The sequence below is a fragment of the Trachurus trachurus genome (assembly GCF_905171665.1).
Source record: "Trachurus trachurus genome assembly, chromosome: 3".
Lineage (NCBI taxonomy): Eukaryota > Metazoa > Chordata > Actinopteri > Carangiformes > Carangidae > Trachurus > Trachurus trachurus.
This window is the reverse complement of record NC_139893.1, coordinates 17,442,834-17,463,277: the sequence shown is the minus strand read 5'-3', so window position 1 is coordinate 17,463,277 and position 20,444 is coordinate 17,442,834. Positions and strand designations below refer to the sequence as shown.

Genomic DNA, 20,444 nt, shown 5'->3' with positions numbered 1-20,444 from the left:
GTCAGGAGTGTGTTATAGATACTGAGCCTGCTGACAGGGAGGAGCCTTCATACCTCATTGTTACCAATCTGTAATCTGAGTTAGCACCTTCTGCTCACTGACCCAGCACACAGAGTTCAGATGTGAGATACTATTCTGAGAAATAAAAAGCTGCACATGGAAACAGTTGACAGAGGTTAACTTGTGGATATTCAGGGACTGGGTTATAAAAAAGGAGCTGAGACTGGATAAGACAGTGTTTTTAAACTGGTGTAGACACTGAGCTGAATGGGGCAGGTGCAGGCTGGAGCTCTAAAAACAACAGGAATTTATAATTGCTGTTATGTGGATCTACGCTCTATGGTTGCAGTGGTTGTGACACACAGCTTAAAAACCTCAGCACTGTTTTGCTGAAATTTTATGGAAACTCATAACTCATAACATAAGTTTCTCCTCATGATTTCTGAGAGTTTTCTTCAGTACCAAAGAAATCCAGTGATAGCAGTCTAAATGTCTATCATTCATTACATCCAGCACCCAGGAACTGTTGGTAGCAAATTCAGTGCACTTTTATTACAGCCCATCTGCCAAAATGTGACATAAACATAAAAAAAACATAAAAAAAATCTAGTTGTATGGTTTTCTCAGTTTTGTCAAAGGGGGGCCACAGTAACAGACTCCAGGAGCCTCGGGTCTCATTAGACTTCCACATAAATACTTATTTTGAGCCATCATACCCCCATACTTGCTCTCAACTGATACATGTTTCCATGGTAACAATCAATTTATTTTAGCATTATTCACTTAATATTGTTCATATATTTTTTACAATGCTCACAGTAAATGTTTTAACAGTTGAATTTTTGCAGAAGGCAAACATTTCTGCAGATGAGCTGTGCAGCATGGCGGGTTTGCTTGTCTGCCCTTTTTTTTAATTAGGAAAAATGAGTCCCATGTCTCGATGTAGTTTGACTGTTGGTACATCTGACCCCTGCGTTGTATAAAACCAACCCCGGACATTTGTGTCATCAATTTCTCACTCATAACAAACCGATGAGGGGAAGACGAGGGGGTTTTGTGGAACACGAACATTTGTGAAGAAACAACAAACCACCAACGCATTTTTTTTTTCCAGTAGTAATTCGACAATACGTGGGATTCCTACGCATCGTTTTAATAGGCAATAATCTTTTTAAGCCTTTAAGCAGTAAAGTGGGGAATAACCCACCTGCAGCACTACTGTACTGCCACAAAACAGCATCTGAAAAGACGAAAAAGGAGCACTGCTGCATTCCAGTGAAATAAAGACGCTTTGCAGAGCAGTGAAAGCCATTCTTCTGTCTCCGAGCACAGTTCCTCTGCAGCAAGTTGCCACAGTCTGGGGCCTTTCTGTCGATGATTTCCATATATAGAACCCAGGAGGTGCTCCGTCGGCTAAGAGGTGTCACAGCACCGAGTGCCAGAGCCGAGCAGGACTAAGTCATTAAGCTGTCACTTAAGATTACATGCTGTCCCCACGATTACTCACATTACTGCCTCCATGAACAAGAGGCACAAGTCAGCGAGGGATGCTGAGTGCATGTATATCAGGCGGCTCCGCAGCCGTTTAATTGATCTGATGACAGGTGAAAAAGGATAAAGTCTGCTGCTGATTATTCAGGGTGATCAACCAAACTAAACTCTTGTGGACGAGGGCGGGGTGGGGGTGGGGGCTTCGAGAGTTTGATTCAAGCACATTCTGCAGTTGATACAGTTTGCCTGCATCAGGGGCCCGCCATGTAGTAGAGTGAGGAACACATTTCATATTGCTGCGAAGCACCCTTGAATACTAATAATGCCTGCAAAGCTCAAAGCGCTGGTAGAGAAGGCAAAGAGCTGGAGGGATGGACGAGTGCAGCTGACATTGTGAGAGGAGAGAGGGAGATGACATTGCAGGGAAAAAAGGGAGGGAGGGAAGAAGGGAGGATGATTCAGGCAAAGAGAAACCAAGGCAACCAGGCATGACGTACAGTTACATGTAGCAAACATGCTTTGACACGGCAGCGTCCCGCCTTGGTTCGAGCTAATTGTATCAGGATTAAGGGAAGGAAGTTCAAGCCCTGCTGTGCCTCTGACTTTTGCATGGCAAACCGACTTCACCCCAATCCCAGGTGACTTACCTTACACACGCGAGCGATCCTCGACACAATGGTGTTGTCAAAGAAGTCGAATTCCTTTCCCGCCTCGCTGAAGAAGAAGTAAATCTTGTCGTCGTCGCCCACAGGGTTGCCTATTGGCTGGCTCTCCTCGATGTAAGCCGACCCAACAAAGACCGGATCTGTCAAAAAACAGAATAAAAAAAAAAGAAGCACAAAGCAATGATGTTGCTGATGACACGTTACACCTTTATTATCATCAACAGCTTTTCTCGCAGGCTTTGTTCGGCACATCATTGAACAGAATTTGGAAAGAGTTTGTCAGAGAGCTGTGTCATGCAATCCTGGAAGCGCAGAGGAAACAGCATCCTCTCTATAATTGTACTCAGATGTCTCATCAGGAGCACTCTGCATGAATTACCTAGAGATCAAAAGACAAGAGAGGTCCTAATTGTACGCAAAGTGCGCCTTACTCGGGTAAAACCAGTTGCAGCCGGCTGAGGCCGTTTTGATGTGCATGTGCGGCGACTGATAGGACAGAGCTCATGCAATCTAAGAGAGCTTGTCTCCGTTCTCGGCCTGCATGCATTAGTGACTGTGTCTTGCTAATGATCGCTACTTTTTGGAGCTTATCTGCTCTGCTGGGTACATAATGGAAGATGTGTAGATGGAAAAAAAAGCAACAACAACAAAAAAAAACACAGACTGCCATCTCAAGGGGTAAATGGGATTTACCTTGAAGCCATTTTAAAGAGTTTTCCGTCTTCAGTGCAGTTCCCTGACCCAAGCTTTTGTAAATGACTGGTTCATTCCCTTGGAAGTTGCTGACAGTACCAGTGTACAATTCACCATCTGGAAGAAAACAAAGCGAAAGACAAAGAGTAACAGATTTTAAACAATGAATTGTTTAAACACGATAATTTACAAAGAGATCATATGATGTTTGCCTTTGAGCCATTACTGACTCCGTCTCCAGCCGATCTAGAGTGAGCTGTTAGCGCCATAACAGAAGAGTGTGAGCGAGGGGATTATACAAATCATTTCCTTCACTCATATTCAGCTCAATTATTTACTAATTGCTTGTTAAAGAAGTTGAAAACAAACAGAGTCTGTTGGTGTCCAGCTACTTATCAGACAGTCTGATGCAGACAAACAACATTAGCAGGCACATCATGACTCATTACTGAATCAAAGACGCAGGGAGCATCAAAGCAGCTTCAGAAACAGCTGAGCCTGTTTTCAGCATCTCCTCCCAAACGGAAGCCAGTCATAGTAAAACCTCTCTTCTCTGTTTTTAAAAAAAGTGACATAAAGAGGAAAAAAATAGCCATGTGTGACTGACGACATACCAACGATGATGGCAGTGGATTTGTACTCTGGGTTGAAGGGGCAGCGACTGCGCCCATCTTCCATCACGACCTCGCCCACGTCGTCTCTTTCTAGTGTGAATGTTGACGTGTTCTGGAGACACAAACACAAAATGTCCCTCAGGCAAAGACCAGTGTAAAACTACACATAGTAAAGAGCGAGCTCAGTGACTTCACGTTCATTCCCTCACATTCATCACAAGGGACAGAGAGACAGGTTGAACATCTTACACATACGGTAGTAAAGTAGCGCTTTTTTCTTAACTTGATTTTTCTATAATGCGGCACATCATGCTGACACACATTAAAAAAACTGATAAAAGAAAACAACATTAAGTAACCCAAACATAACTAAGCAAACAAACAGACAAGCATGTTATCGAAGGACAGACACCAACCTCAGTTATCATGTAAGAAAAGGGCATAAGCAAAATTATCTAAAAAACCCAAAATAAAGATATAACATGTACACATTTATAAACCCTCCAGACACCCTTACTCCCCCCCTCCCCAATACCCCTCTGAGTAGCTCTATCTGATGAATAAACCATAGAAATACGGTCACTATAGATGAAAATGAAAACTCATAGCTCACAAATCCTCTGAAAAGACCAAAACCAATGAAATGAAACAAAAAAAAACACCATCCTGAGAAGTTTGCAAATGTGTATTTATCCTTCGCAAAAAATAGTTCCTTCCTTGGTCAGAAAAGAATTGGTTCCTTCATATTACAGTGTTATAGTGTTATGTTATATAGTTGCAGGAAGGAAAGGGATTTTATGTCATTTAATAATAAACGATAATACAAACTGCACTCTGGCTTCAGATTTTAATTAACAGACCATAAGACATAAGTGATTTTGCATGTGTATGTTTTGTTATTGTATTGCTTGCTAATGTGTATATGAGTAATACAGAAAGTATGTACTATGAAAACAGTATGTATGTAACAAAAAGTCAGCACAACAAACACAGGACAGGGAACCAGGCAGGTAAATGAACGAAGACAATATTGTTTTGCATCACAGTGAGTCTGGATGACACCTTTGTAAAGTTTGTATGACCAACAGTAAAAAAAAATACATTTTACAAAACATAAAAACAGAGAAACACAGCACACCACAAGCATTCGAGAATTTTGAAAACCTGGAACTGTGAGGCAAGCTTGCTTCATATTTAATGTTTTCTTTTAATACAACTGCTGCAGCTATTTGTGACTTTTATGATTTATGACTCCAAACTTTCTTTTGGAAGTCCTGCAGGTTTGTGGAAGTTGCTGGAGTGCTTTGTAAGAAAAATACTTTAGAAAAACCAACTGCCTGGTGGTCGAACACGCACCACATGGACTTGGTCCTAACCACAGTGGTTGAGGGTTCAAGTCCGACTCAAGGTACGCCTGTCTGTCATCCCCTCTCTCTAAAATATGATTTAAATCTCAGTTAATGAGTGAACACCTCCAAAACCTCTGTCTTTTCAGTACAAAGTTTCTATACAAAATTAGAAACAAAAATGCTCACGTCGGCATCAGATGAACTTAAGAAAGTATTTTGTATTTTCCTGCCATATTAAAATAGTTTTAGGAAATTCTCTTCATGGACAGGAGGAAAAACTATATTGACCTTTCACATATTGGAATTTGTAGTAATTTAAAGTCATCCTTCCTCCAGTGACTTACTATCAAATCTAAAAAGGGACAGTGCCTCTACTGCCTGGAAAACCTTCCCATGATTCGTCTTGATGAGATGTTGTTTTACTCTGAGATTGTTTTAATCTATGTCTGTCATTTTCATTGTTTAGTGAATCCTCTCGCCGTCGAACCCTCTACGACTGTTTTCAAAAGAGCTTTAAAAATAAAACATTTAATAGTGGTAATATTATGCATCACACACACACACACAGATCTGGACTCTATCAACATGACTGATTGTTCATGTTCAGACCAGGCTGAGATTTACTTGGAATCCCGGTTCAGGGCCTAAAGTTCCTGCCAAGTCATCTTCAGTCTGAGACGTCCTGTGTATTTCTTTCCCTCTGACGTCAAAGAGGAGCGTTTAAGGCCCTGCTTTAAGAGCTGGGTTGTCGCCAAGCTCGATTGCTCCCCCCATATCACTGAAATCAATGTCATCCTGCTGCCGGTTACCGTCGCTCCAGATGTACTCCTCCACTAGATAAACAAATCCACCATTTCCCCCTCACTGGAAACCACACAGCTCATGTACCCCCTGTTGACTTGTCTGGCTAAAGTGCCTCAGCAGGGTTTGGTTACGCTTGGATAACAACAGATCCAATACTGACATGGTGGATAAAAGAGTTTGATTCCTAAAGAACACCTAAATATATATCCAAAATCAAAGCTGTGCATTTGTGAGTAACAGACAATCTCATATACTATTATACAGTATATATATATAAAAAATCAGGACTTCTTTTTAAATGGCAGGAATAAAATCAACTCTTGGAAGTGAACAAAGGGTCGAGTGAGAGGCCATTACTTACTATGTAGGCGCAGATTGGACTGAAAGCATAGGTGCCGCACACATATAGGTGAGTGCTGTTCAGCCGCAGGAGAATTTTGATGTAATTGAAGCAATCAGTCTGGATGGGGAAGAAACGTAGAGAGAGAGAGAGAGAGAGAGAGAGAGAGAGAGAGAGAGAGAGAGAGAGAGAGAGAGAGAGAGAGAGAGAGAGAGAGAGAGAGAGAGAGAGAGAGAGAGAGAGAGAGCTCTGTGAATCCAAAGAAAAGAGAAAATCTCACAAGTGGATGTGTTTTTTTTTGTCTTGAGAGCCCCTTAAAATCTGTAAAGTCATAAGTAAATCTTTGAGAGCCAAAAAGACACAAATACTTCAAAAAGTATTGGATAGTTAAAAAAAAATAAAGGAAAAATATTTCCTCGCTCCCTCAAACACTGTTGGGAAAACCTCCCAGCATCACACAGCAGTTGCCTGGTGAGCTTTCTGTAATACACAGACCAGAGTTGTACACTGCAGAACACAGATTACCGAGGCTTGTCGCCCAGGGATACAACAGCTGGCATGACAACAAGGTAGCAGACAGAGAAAGAAGCAGTTCACAAAAAAAAGAGCAATTCCCCAGTGAGCCTGCACACTTGATGAATCTATTTGTAACTGGTGGAGAGGTTTGTCAACATTAAACTATGCTCATTCTGTAATCTCACAGTCGTCGGAGGAAAGGAACCTGCACGAGAACATCCATGCTGTTGATACGTCATCACAGGACTACTGTATGTTTTCCCAGGTGGAGCAGTACGGGACGCTACTCACCTCTAGGTTCTTCCCTTTGAAGCTGCACTCCTCTCTCTTTCCAGCAGGAGTGCCCCACGTCAGCTGAAGATGAAAAAGAAAACCCTGAATAAGTCATGTGAAATTCAGGGAACCATGCTGATTCCACTGCACCTCGAGAAGGCTGATTCTTTAAGATGAAAATATACTATACACACACAAAAAAAAAACAACTGGTGTGTGTGATGTGGAGCAAAACAAAAATGACACAAACAACATAAGGAATCAACTGGGAGTTAAATTTCGCATTTTACGAGTGTTTAAACCACAATGAGGACTCAAAGCATTGCTTAAATTAGTCTCACGATGCCAGTTGCAAACATGTTTGAAGCTAGAGTCAACCATCTAGCTTAGTTCTGCACATTCACAAGCAAAAAGCTCATCTGTCCACACGCTCACGTTCTTCTGCAGCTTGGTCTTGCTGATGTCCGAGAGGCTGAGGGCGAACAGTGCCTCCCTGGCTCCGACGTACAGCATGTCGTCCTCCTGGCTCAGCAGCAAAGATGTGTAATTGAAGACGCCGTCCGCGGAGAATCTCTTGGCCGACCTCTCCCTTGCATCTGGAGAAACAGCAGGGAAATAAACAAGGAGGGAAGATTATCATCACTGGAGCTGGACAGAACAGAAAGGAGCAGACCGGTACAGCACATTTCCTGATGCTCGTGGTACAAAAGCACATAAAATATGCTCACAAGCACATAAAGGCTGCCAAATTACGGTGCTCAGAGTACCGCTAAATTGTGAAAAGAGCAATAGCTTTCCTCATGGAGGAAAAATAATGATTTTCTTTCACAGTACAAGGGCTTTAAATGTGTGCAAAGGAGTGTTCAAAGTTGTCAGAGCTCCAAAAACATCACAGTTTCACCTCATTTACAGGATACAGAAGATTTCCTGTCAGTAGAGACAGAAGATGGACCAGGGCGAGGAGGGAAGCATTCACACTGAAGACGCTACCACCAAAAACAAACTTAATCTGGTTACTGGCATGACTTCATTTCTCAGTTTCCTCGAATGCAAAAGCTTGAAAAGGAAGAAAAAGGCATCGTGTTTGTTGAAATGAGAGGAGACATCTACCAAGAAGCATTTTGTTGGCCAAAGCACAGAATGGATTGAAACTGACATTAGCTTATGTGGCCGTCTGTGGATCTGATTTGTTGGGCTAATCAGCCAATCAGGGAGAGTAAGATTGTGTCAGGAGTGATGTAAAGGATGTGGGGGATTAAGACAAGTTGGATGTGTGCATCTGTGTATGAAACGCTGGAGTCTGGAAGAACAGAAACATCTCTAGTTTTTGGTGTTTGTTCCGCTGTTAGCTTTTCACTCACATCATTTAAGCAGCCTAAATCAGCAATCATATTGCCTTGGATTTGGCTCAAGTGGAAATAGTCATGTTTATATCAAACGCAAACTTCAACAGTGAGTCAGCTGACTGCGGTAAACAGCAGGTGGTGTAATCCCATTTACACCACTGGAACTCCTGTTCTGCCATTTCCAGTCCTCCGAGAAGAGCCACAAAATCAAGCGGGAAACGAGCAGACAGACGTGACGTTACATCCAGCTACATCGCGACACGTCCTCTGAGCTCCAGTCCAAATCGATTTATGATACAAAGTGGAAAACTCTCAGTGAACACACTGTCGTTTCTGAGCCCTGGGGGAGGGGGAGGGGGGCGACCGTCCTCCCTGTCCGTCCCTCTTGCACAGTGGCAGCCAGCAGCTACTGCTCCAACATGTCATACGTACGCAAATGAACCACGTCCACACTTGCCCGCGCCGGCCCGGATTTGTCTTTGCTCCGTTTGGCACTGGCAGCAGGGTAAAAGCCTCTTCTATTCAACACCAATCTAAATCTCCTTTACTCTGCTGCTCGCCAGCCCTCTTCAAATGGATCTCTTTAGCAGCGGGCCATAAGTCAAATGAGTTACTTTTTCCCCACATCGCTCCCTTCCCTGCAGCCTCAAATAGTTCCTCTGATGAAGTACTGATTCAATGTACACATTGCTCTTTTTATAGCATCGCAAACAAGCCCCGGGGTCCTCTACAGTGGCACCGGCAGCAGCTTTTCACTGTGAAAGTCAAGTTTTTGAAGAGGTCCGAATTGATTTTTTTGGAGCTAGTCTTTGTAAACAGTAAGAGGCCTGACAGCTGGTCACTATTCAGTTTGACTTACTACACGATAAAGTGCTTAAAAACACCAAATATAGCAGCCAACACAAGGTCCAAGAGGTACTGGAGGATGGTTTATAAAGGACGTCCAAGCTTTGTGACCCTGCAGTGTCGGGCCTGTTACGTATGCGGGTGGGTGGACGTTATCACTTGATATGTAACAACAACATTATAAGAATCTCCCAGAGTTCAAAGACAGAGGACAGATGTAATGAAATATTTGTCAATCTTTGCTTACATACTTAATACTCTTTGCAGTTTTTTTTGGACCATCTTTGTAAATGTTTATCTATTGCCTCCCATTCCAAACATATTAAACACACTTGATGTGCTCCCCAAGCCAAAGCGCTGGGGGTCACAGACTCCATTTGCTTGTCCAAATAAGATTACGGGCTTGTATTTGGGGTCGTAAACAGTCATATTTGCTGCAGTTTAACCGTTTACAGCCTTTCGCCCCCACGTATAACCAGCAAAGTGAAGTTGTACACTTCTGATAGTAAGAAAAAGACACCAACAGTACGTTTATCTCCAACACTCCAGGTGGTGCATTGGGCTATAATGCAAATGGAGCCAGTAAACTGCAATAAATGTTTACAACCCCCGACTTAAACTTTTCAATATGCTTGCAAACAAATGGTTCATCTAACACTCAAGGCACTTTGGCAGATGATTGTCTTCCCCTTATGGGAGTGAAAGCCAGCTGCACAAGCTCCATCTTGTCCAAAATCAGATCTTAAGCCCTTTCCAGATCAACAGCCCTCATTCTGTTCAAAACGCTGTGACATCTGGAGTCAATGAAGAGAGGGGCCTGTCATTAAAATCAGGGGAGGAAAAACAAAATGGAAAAAGACTTCCTATTGTCATCCTTCGGTCGTTCAGGACAGGAAGATACACACGTTTTTCCAACATGTAGGAAAACTGGTTTTTATTTCAAGGTGTATTAAGTCTGTTAAAGATGTCCTAAATGCTCTTAAAGAGAGCTATACTCTGTCCCAGTGGACCCTGCAGTTGGCAGACAAAGGAGTGCCATCTCACCGCTCAACAGGGGGACATATCATAGCTCCACCGTCACGGCTCCCCTGGGTTTTGGCTATTCACTGGAACCAAAAACAGCCTTCCCTCAGCATATTAAAAGTCTGACATAAATCACAGTGACATCCTGTTAGACAGACAATGGAGTAACGAGCAGAGGAGAGCAAACTCATGAAACTTTTACTCAGAGAGCGGTCCAGGGCTACTTAGCAGGAGTGTGGGGAGGGGGAGTGAGGAGTTGAGGTCAGTTGAGTACGGAGTGGGAGTTGTGGTAACCAGGAAGATTGGATTGAGATGTTGACCTACGAAAGAACAGGCAGACCGGGGGGAAAATATATAATTTTCAAAGCACTGCAAGATGGATTTTTGATAAGAGCGGGAGGTCGAGTGGTAACAAACGTCAGTGTCAAGCTGCTGTGATTTCAAAAGAGACTGTTTTTTTGTTTTGTTTTTCCATCTACAGAAGCTGGAACTTTTAGGAGATTTGTTTTGGGGTTTTTTGTGCACTTTCTGATGCAGCGGGGTCACTTTTGCGTTTTGACATCCTTGCAGCAGAATGCCGAGCATCCGGCGAGAGCGGCAGCAACTGCAGGCCATTTCACAGCCAAGCGCCAAGTCAATTCATCACCCTGCTGTTTAATCAGCTGGCTGTCACCAGGCCGAGCACTCAACCTCTGCTAATGCTCATCAGATCACACCTACCATCAATATGGCCGCTTTATTGTCGCCGCCAATGTGCTGAATTAGTTAGTACCACGGGTTGGTTGAATTTCAGCTTGTAAGTCAAACTGAGTGGTTATTAATTTTTGTAAAACTGCAAAAGAAAATGTGTCATTGGTCCAAATCTTGGTCTAGTTTACATTTGGCATACAATACCATCGTGAACATCTATTCTCCTCTGGCAGCTAATAACCTCTCAGTAATTCATTTAAAATTCTGCAGTGTACTCATTCATGCATCCAACCACATCAGTGAGGGTAAAGACGGCAGAGACAAAAATCATATCATAGGATTTGAGAGAGCAGCTGCTCTGTGATCACAGAAATGTTTGCTTTATAGTGAGAGTCTGACTGATCCTGTGCACACTCAATGAACAGCTACAAATGTCTTGAACTAAAATTGAAACACACGACGGGAAGTGTTTCATCTTTGCCTGAGAATGATGTAAAATCTACACCTCTGCATGTATTAAACTCAATGATAGCTGGTATCACCTTCCATTTGTACATCATAGAAAGACTTTCTGTCTATAGATGTAAGTCACTGTGATCTGATGAAACTAAATGTGAGATTTTGAATATTGTAGGATACGTGCAAGATACGTGCAAGATACATTACCTCAAATACAGATGGATCTCTTCTGCTAGGCAAACACAAACAGTGCAACACTTACGCCTGCAGCTAACAAGTAAGACAATACTGTGCCTGAACGCAGCCTGACAGTGACAAGGGACTAACACAACCACTGGCAAGGAAGTAAACAAATGCATTTCCAAAAATGCTGAACTGTTCCTTTACACAGAACCAAAGCTGTTAGATATAAGAATGACTGTAACGTAGCAGATAGCTCATGTTACTCAAATTAGAACTGAAAAATACATTTTATGTATTTCGTGTACCTCCAAATTTACACAAAGACAACAATTCAGATGTACTTACTCAAATCACAGCTGAGTGTGTTGTTCAGTGTGCGCTTGTTCACCGTTCAAGTAACCAAGATATCAGAGGGTGCCAGCTTGCAGACATAATGTCACAGGGAAATAAAATACATGCCGGCACTTTGGCATGCATCATATTTCAGAGAAAATGGAGCAGGATCAAGCTTCTCTCTTTCTGTTTTTTCTAAAGGTTTAATAGTACTCCACTGGTGGGGCGATTGATTGGCTGCTTGGTAGGTGTGCGCCTGCCAAGACACTCCTAAAAAGCTCCGACTATAAACATGCCCCAGATTTACTAAAGCAGCATGAGCCAAGTCACAAGGCAAGGGGGCAACGGGGACAAAGGGGTTCACTTGCAGCCGGGTGGAGACAACCTGAAGGAAAAGGAGCGTGTAGCACAGCTGATATTAATCTCACACCGAGCTCGGCTTATCTTACATGCAAGACACACTTTTGTTAAAAAAAAACAAAAAAAAAACACAGACACACGCAACTATCTATCTTTGCCCTCCACCAGCTGACGCTACACAACAGTGCACAGCTTCAAGGCTCTCTGTTTGACATGATTTGACAGTGGGCTTGATAGCGGCGCTGGAGCTCCTGACAGAAGCAGACAGAAGTCACTTCAAGGTCATCGCGGCGCTGCTCCTCCTGATGTTTGGCAAAGTGATGGTTATTTCATTGTTGGTGGGTACTGGCAACCGAAAGCAGCGCTGCTGTGCTGTACGCCGGCCAAGTCAGCACAGAAACAGTTTGTCTGCACAGTGAGGAGCGGGGAGGCAGATTGCTCGGAGGGGTTCAGACAAGTTTTAAACTGGTATCACACACTTCCCCCGCCATTTGAACTCAATGATCACTTTAAGTGTGGTGAATTCTGGTTTTATTTTTTAAAAAAAACAAAAAAAAACAGTACATTTACAAATTAGTACTTTGAGTGAAAACTCACCAGTATTTGGTGAGACAAAATCGAAAAGGAAAGCAGGGAAAGTTTGACTTTAGTGGGCTGTGGATAAAAGCTGCAATCATCTGGAATCGGTTTCACAGAGATTGTGACATCTGCTGACATGTGCTGTGTTGTTTGTAATCACTGTGAATGATGGCATGACTCCGCTGCAATTTTATGTGTACGTGCTGTGTGTCATGTTTGTATTTGAGTGTACACACATCACACTGAGAGTCGGCTGCACCTTGCAGATAATAAACCAGAGCCTGGTGGTGTGTGTAAGTCCAGTACGCGCTGCGTGTGAGGATTATGGACCAAAAACCACATGGTTGCATGTGCAGAAACACATGAGGACAACAAGTAAAAAAAACAAAAAAACATTACATTACTGAATATTTGTTGGAAATGCAGAACAGCTGCACCATTGTACAAAATACTGAATAATACCTCTGAAGGAAAAAAAACAAAAAAACATTATCTGCCCCCACGCACATGTACCAAGGATGAGGTCAGTGCAGAAAAAACTGCATATCTCTTAAAGCAGAGAACAAGGGGCTGACACAGAGCTCTACTCTGTAATTATTAGCTCTTAGGTGTCATCCTGATGCACTCTGGATTGGCAGACACCTACCCAACACTCGAAGACGAAGAAGAAGAGCAGTGAAGCGCAGTGGCCTATCACAGCTGAAGGCTTATGAAACCCTGCACACCATCAGCTCAGTGAGACAGAGGAGAATCTCTGTGGTGTATGAGAGAGTTGTTCAAACACACTGAGAGGAAGGAAGACAGACAGACAGGCAGAGTTGGTACCTCACTCAATTCAAAACAGACGTGTCTGTGCTTGTCATGTGTGGGATGCCTCTTTAGCCTCCTTCTCCCACCATCTTACTCCTACTCTCTCTCTCTCTCTCTCTCTCTCTCAGAGTAAGAGACAGCGGATGTCACTGGAATTTGATACACAAAGATTGAGGAGTCTCACTGAACGTTTTGTACTCGAGCAGAATCTGCATCTAAAACTAAAGCAAGAAAGGAGCGACATTATTCTTAAAAGATACAAATGGAGGCACTAGCTGTCACTTCTGAAAGCATACACAAGAAACTTCTTGTTCCACCACACCGGCCCTTTTTATATAGTAATTTTCATTATTAATGATGCCGTTCCTGCATTGGATTCAGGTTGCACTCACAGGCACAACGTATGCCTGTATCAAATGTGTATGAAGTTACTGCTTATGTGAGTTTTATTGTGAATTAATATGACAAACTAGAGCTTCCTGTAGTTTTGAACATATTGATTTGTTACAGTTCTGTTGTATTTTTGACAAAGTGGCTGCTCAGTGAGGGCTTATACTTTCTGTTTCCACCAGTAACCATGGCTGTCCAATTCAACCAGCACTGAAATCTCCAGAGTTATTTCTCTGGCAATGTGTGAGGGGTAGCTTCTGATTTTCTCCATCCTAATCCACCATCCACTGGGCTACTTCAAATATTTTCTTCATCTTGTTCCTCACTACTGTCTGTAGCCTACACACACACACAGAAAAACACATCCACACTTGATGAATAGCATGATATACAGCTCAGCCAAGTGGGTTTGAAGAGGAAAAAAAGATGTCATTTGTGTTGGCAGTGTAAAGGTCCAACTCCAGCTGGCCTGCACATGCCTGCAGATGGTTTCTGCTACAGCTAGAATCCCATAAAAAGCGCACCTCGATACATCTCTGCTGGCGTTTTTTTTTCTTTCTTTTTTCCAATTTGCACTCCTCTGTTTTCAGGACACCACAGGAGCTTCTTGCAGTTTACTAAGTGCACTCACTCTAGACCGGCATATGTTGAAGGTCTTTAAGTGCTACCAAAGCATAGAGACAAAACCCACACTGAGCCTGCATATGTATGTGTGTGTGTGTGTGTGTGTGTATGTGTGGATGGAGAGGCTCTTGATGATAAGAGCCAGCAGGAGTCACACCGGGTCTCCTGTTCTCTACTCATCCATCACAAAGTAACCGAGGACAAGAAGTGCTCAAGCACATTGGTTTACACTCATTGCTAATAGCTTTTCTTATCCACCACATATACACACACACAAACATCTCTTTCAAAATTCCCACAAGCCCACACGTTTATTTCCTGTACTCATACTGCCTGGTGAGTTCAACACCTGCTGCATTATCCTCCTTATTTTGCCTGACGAGGATTATTCTTTAAAGAAAACTCAAGTCTGTCTCTTTCAACAGGTGTCACTCACGCTGATAAGAACAAAACTTCATCTCCTGCTTCTACATGCGCTACACCTGCGGGCACAGCAGACTGCCGGTTGTTACTTGTTACTGATCAAATTGTGTATTTTTTTTTTTTTTTAAAGATACCAAAAATCAGACGAGACAGTGTTTCTGTCAAATCAGAGACTTTAAGTGAATCCCTCAGCTCAGTATATGAGCTATAGTCAACCAGGCTTCTCAGGGACACACACACACACACACACGCACCTCACTCTCTCTTTACACTCAAATGCACCAGTAGGAATAAGAGACATGTGGAGTGTATCAGCGTGCTGGATCTGAATCAGGAAACTTCTGCCTTTTAATGAAAGCTGCACAAGACGACTGCTTTTAACCATTTCACGTCTGCCTCAGCTCACATGAAAACAAAGTCTGAGTACACACTTGGTTTTGGAGTGTGGTGTTTGGGTTTTTACATGACAAAGTTATGATATACTTTAAATGACATTAACATTTGATGTCGTTTTTTTTTTAAAATAATTATATGCATTAGTTTTAAAATATGTTCACATGAACACATAGATGAATCAACAAAAAACACTGTTGTCTGATCAGGATACTACGTAGCTTCGAGCACATTTGACACATGAAAACCTTTTGAAACCAAAGATACCATCGTGTTACGTTCCTCATCAACACAAAGCATCAGTTTTAACACTGAAACCGTCTGAGTGTGTGACTGTCTACAGCTCTACAGCTACACACTGTGTAAACAGTGGAGGCTGCAGATGGACTTTTTTTTTTTTCTTTCTCCTGGCGACAGACAGTATTACAGTGACAGTGACAGTGAGTGAGTCATTTCTGTTTAACCAGCAAAACCTGATCACAAAAAAAGTTTATGTGCGGATAAATGTCTGTGTAGGATACCATACTGAGCCAGATACTGATTTTGCTGTTACACAAAATGAAAGTACGAAAAAGTGAAACCACGAAAAGTGGTGCATTTAATCATCTTTTCAATGCTGAATATTATGCGGAAAAAAATGTTTTTTGACAGCAAATTGCAGTGATTTGTTTGCGTCATAAAAGAAAATGCTTTGTTGTGTGACTTCAGTCTCCACAAAACCAAATCAACAGTGTTTGTTTGTTTCATGCTAGGAAGAGTCAAATTCAGTGCATCATAATATGTTTTCTGTGTCACAGCTAGTGTAAAACTATGATATACTGTAATACATGTTTTTGTTTTGGACTAATCTTCACTTGCATCAAAGCAATCCCAAAAACACCTAATGACACTCTTTAATTAACCTCACATTCCTCTCTGTCCATCTTAATTAACAGCTGCACCATTATTTCTCGCTGCTTGCCATTTTCTTCAAATCAAATGTCCCTGATTGAAATCTGCGAAGACTGAACTTTTCTGTACATTCCCTGGAGCGTGCAGGCAGCGAAGCCATTAAAACGTCTGAAACAGACGGAGCTGATGTGCTGTAATTATGCTCCATTGTTGCGGCTGTTATGGCGTTATATGCAGGCACTTGTGAGTGCCACCTCTGCTGGAAGCCACAGACCGCTTTTCTTTCAGGATCAGTGGGCGTGTCCTTGCCGGGTTTTAGGTGGGCATCGGAGCATGTCTAAAACCTCACGAGTATTTGGCCTGACGCCCCCTCTCGCTGCCCCTCCTCTGTTTCTGCACCGCGATCCACACACTGCCAAGGTCACTGGATTAGCATGCATGAGAGAAAGCGCACAATATTCTCTCAACATAAACCAAACGTTAACGGGAAAGGACACTGTGTACACTGAGCGTACATGGTATGCTCAGTAGCTCAGCTTAAAGGGGGGGATTTCGATTTGCCCCTCTCCGAACCGTCTGTGTGAAAGTAATAAGACTGAAAATGTTGCCTTCGCATCTCAGTGTTTCCTTTGTTGCACAGAGTACAACTGCAAACAATACGAACCGCGCATGTGAAATTGCTGCAGCTTTGAAATATGGCTTGTGGGACGTTTGTTTCTCTTCCAGCTCACCTGTCACTGCGCCAAATTATTTTAATATAGAATTAACATTAAAATGGACATGGCAAGTTCTTATGTGCTCACCAAATAATATTGTTAAAAAATGTCCTTACCCTCACAAAAGGCTCTGACGCACCAAAAACTTTAACAGATTCTAAATACATAGAATAAGATACACCTATAAGCACTTAACAAAACCATATATATATGGACAGTAGGTAAAACATTTTTACTCTACAGTCCATCCTTCTTTAATGTTAGAGTTTAATTTTAGAGTTTACAACAGACTAACTCTTTCATGGACTATAAAACTAAACTACACAGAGCTGAAAGTTAAAGCTTTCTAAACCAAGAGAAGCTTGAAATCACTCCCATACCTATCCCTATTGGTCTAATATAAAAATGTACAGCCAACAGCTGGTTTAGCATAAACAGAGGAATCATGGGTAAACAGCCAGCTGAGTTTGGTCTGAAGGTAAAAAACAAACAAAAAGACTGCATGTACTTCATTTTGTTTTTGTATGGATTAAACCTACAAAATATAATGTGTTAGTTACTGAACTTTATAGAGCCTGGTAGGTGGGTTTGGTTTTCTTCTGATTTCCAGTTGTTTTGCTAAGCTAAGCTAAGAGGCAGCTGGCTGTAGCTTTACACTAAAAGGACAGATAAAACTGCAGAATTGTTCATCTCACCAAACTCTTTTCAACCAAGTATACTCATATGTTGAACTACCTTAAAAGGCGCCATATTCACAGCAACAACAGTTCATGAGTCAGATTTTTAAAAACAAAAAACAAACGGGCTTGAAGATAACGCCTGAGGCAAGCTGAAGACGAAAAATAAATCAGCTCCTTAGCACATCTTTGAAGAAAGACACCAACATCGTGCATGAGAAGTTTCTGATACATGCCGCATGCCTAACCAATGCTCACTGCTTCAAGTCCCATGATCCTTTGTGCTGCCTCTCTGCACAAGAACCATAATGAAAAACAGACAAGCTCTCCCTCTGCAGCGACCACAAAAACCTCCACTCACTACACATGAGAGATTAGCCTCCTCATTAGGACAGAAAGAAGGAGAGAGAGGAGAGAGAAGGAGGACAAAAAGAAAAAGGGATGCCGTTCCAGGAAAAAGGTTGTGCTGAGGCAAGGGTCCTCTTTCTGGAGAAAACAGCCCGGATCCCCCTTTTCTTACAGACTATACAAGAGAGAAGGGAGCTTTAAAGGGGTGACCTGCTTTACATGCTTTGTATCAATGGAGCGGGTTGAATTGAGGCTAGTTTATGTTCGAAGCGTTTTGCATGTGAGCGACGCTCGAGACCCCGTTTATGCAAATCCGTACTCCTAATGAATAGGTTACAATCGGTGTCAGTGACGTTTAAATAAGATTTTCTACACTGTGTTATCAGCTGAAAAGCATGTTGTCTCACACTACTACTTATGCTCTCAAGCTGAAAGAACCTCAGTAAGTAACTGCTCATGTCAAAATACATGAAATTTAGATTATGAAAGCCGAGTGGAGTAAAGCGAAGTGAGGGAAAACGAATAAAGAAGACACATCAGTCGTTTGCAAAACACTCAGCTGCTGGGAACCAGCCTTGGGCCTATTTAATCCATTTAGTGCTTTGAGAAACAAGTTAAATGGCTCAAGTATGTGAAAGGTTGTTCTTGGGTATGAGCGATGCCAATTTGGGATGGCGCATGTGAATTACAGCATGACGCTTCGCTGAGCCAGCTGAGGAGCAAAGAAAACAAGCATCAGAGTCCGACAGGTGTTTATAGCAGCACAACACACCCACACATCCACGTAAGCCTGTACTTTGGGTGCTGCTGGATCGACACATTTGCTTGTATGAGCATTTCTGCGAGAACAGAGAAGAGTAAGAAGAAGAGGAAAACACTGTAGGAAGTAGGGAGTGAATTTGATTAATCATGATGACAAATATTTTTTTTCCAACAGCTAAAAAAAAAACGTGTTAACTGACAATCGGTCAATTTCCCCCGTATGCTAGAGCCAAACAGTGAGCCGGTTTCTCGTCTCCTTCATTTGTCACAATCTCCCATAATGCATCAGTTACCAAAAAAAGCTGTCAGCTGAACCAACAGGGGGAAACAGCGCCGTGTTTCTGAATTATGAAAGCTTAATAATTCACAGCTATCGCATGAAGAGGAGCAGTGTGTATGTGGACTCATTACATGCAATGATGAAGTCAGGTGCAAAGAGGTCCTCCATTCAGTCAATGGATTCATCAAGCAACACATTAAGTTACTATTTGTGAGATCAATTGGCACCCGGAGCTGAACAAGACCAAAATGTCAAGCAGAATTAATAAACAGAGGTGAAGCCACGTGAGTGTGAAGGTATAAAGTTGGATTGTCAAGGCTCAAGGTTAAAAAACAACAAAAAAACAACACACACAGTAAATTCTGTGCAAAGTGACGTCTAATCAGAATATGATTACAGTGCATGTATTTATGAGAAGTGGTGTTTGCAGTACTGGTGTCTTCAAATGCATGTGTGCAGCAGCCGGGCCTGCAGGTGCTTCTGTGAATACAGTATACTGTTGCAATGGCTGCTGCACTACACACACACACACACACACACACACACACACACACACACACACACACACACACACACACACACACACACACACACACACACACACACACACACACACACACACACACACACACACACACACACACACACACACACACACACACACACACACACACACACACACACACACACACACACACACACACACACACACACACACACACACACACACACACACACACACACACACACACACACACACCACACACACACACACACACACACACACCACACTACACACAGCTGTGTTTGTTGTATTTGTTCACTATTGACCTAAATTATGTTTCGGGGATGGATGCGGCATTTCACTTGGGCCTGGCTACGCTAAGTTACCTTAACACAAACCGTGGTGCTAAAACACATAGGCTAAAGCTAAACATCCCAGACCATCAATTATGTTTTTGAACGACACTTGGATGGGCAGGTTTCTAGCAACGCTTGCAATAATCATAACAAAAGTCAGGTAATTATTTACACTTACTGTGTGGGAAACTGATGCGTGGCGTGACATCATCCTCAGTGGCCACCGCTGATTGGAGGCTGCTGGCCAATAGCAGTGCAGCAGCAAGAAGACAGTGGACAGTGACATCTGATGTCCACATGGTTGCTGGATCCTCTCAAACAGACATACAGTACACAAATGCTTGTTTTTTAAGATTCCTTGGTTTTCATTCAGCTCCTCGACTCTGCTGAGCTTTATTTTCTCGTTCTCATCCTCCTGCAGGCTGAGGGGAGGGTGGGGGGGAGTGAACGTGTCCTTGACTTGATTCCTGTACTCCCTGTGGTCCTTACACACGGTTAGTAGACTCTTATCACAGAGACGAGGAATCCTTTCTGGATTAAAGGCTGCTTGTTTTCATCCACTCATCGTGCTCTTGGAAGGATCAGCGTTAAGCTCCGACCAGTGGCCATTTAGTAAAAGTCATTTTGGATTCTGTGGAGAGAAGAGAGAGAGAGAGAAGCTGTTACTTTATGTTGGATCCAAGAACGTGTTAAAAAAAAAGATTA

The 20,444-nt window shown here is 42.5% G+C and overlaps 1 protein-coding gene across 1 annotated transcript in view; it reads right to left on the bottom strand.

Moving 5' to 3' along the window:
* LOC311003437 (semaphorin-4B-like) overlaps positions 1-20,135 on the bottom strand; it is a 28,320-nt gene extending 8,185 nt beyond the window's left edge. Inside the window, exons 1-7 of the mRNA XM_083995203.1 lie at positions 19,918-20,135; positions 7,181-7,341; positions 6,764-6,826; positions 5,978-6,076; positions 3,464-3,575; positions 2,850-2,966; positions 2,139-2,296 (exon numbers count right to left, since the gene is read on the bottom strand). Of these exons, the coding sequence (XP_083851329.1) occupies positions 2,139-2,296; positions 2,850-2,966; positions 3,464-3,575; positions 5,978-6,076; positions 6,764-6,826; positions 7,181-7,341; positions 19,918-20,038 (831 nt within the window). The 5' untranslated portion in view covers positions 20,039-20,135. The remainder of the gene's footprint in view (positions 1-2,138; positions 2,297-2,849; positions 2,967-3,463; positions 3,576-5,977; positions 6,077-6,763; positions 6,827-7,180; positions 7,342-19,917) is intronic.
* Between the last annotated feature and the right edge of the window lie 309 nt (positions 20,136-20,444).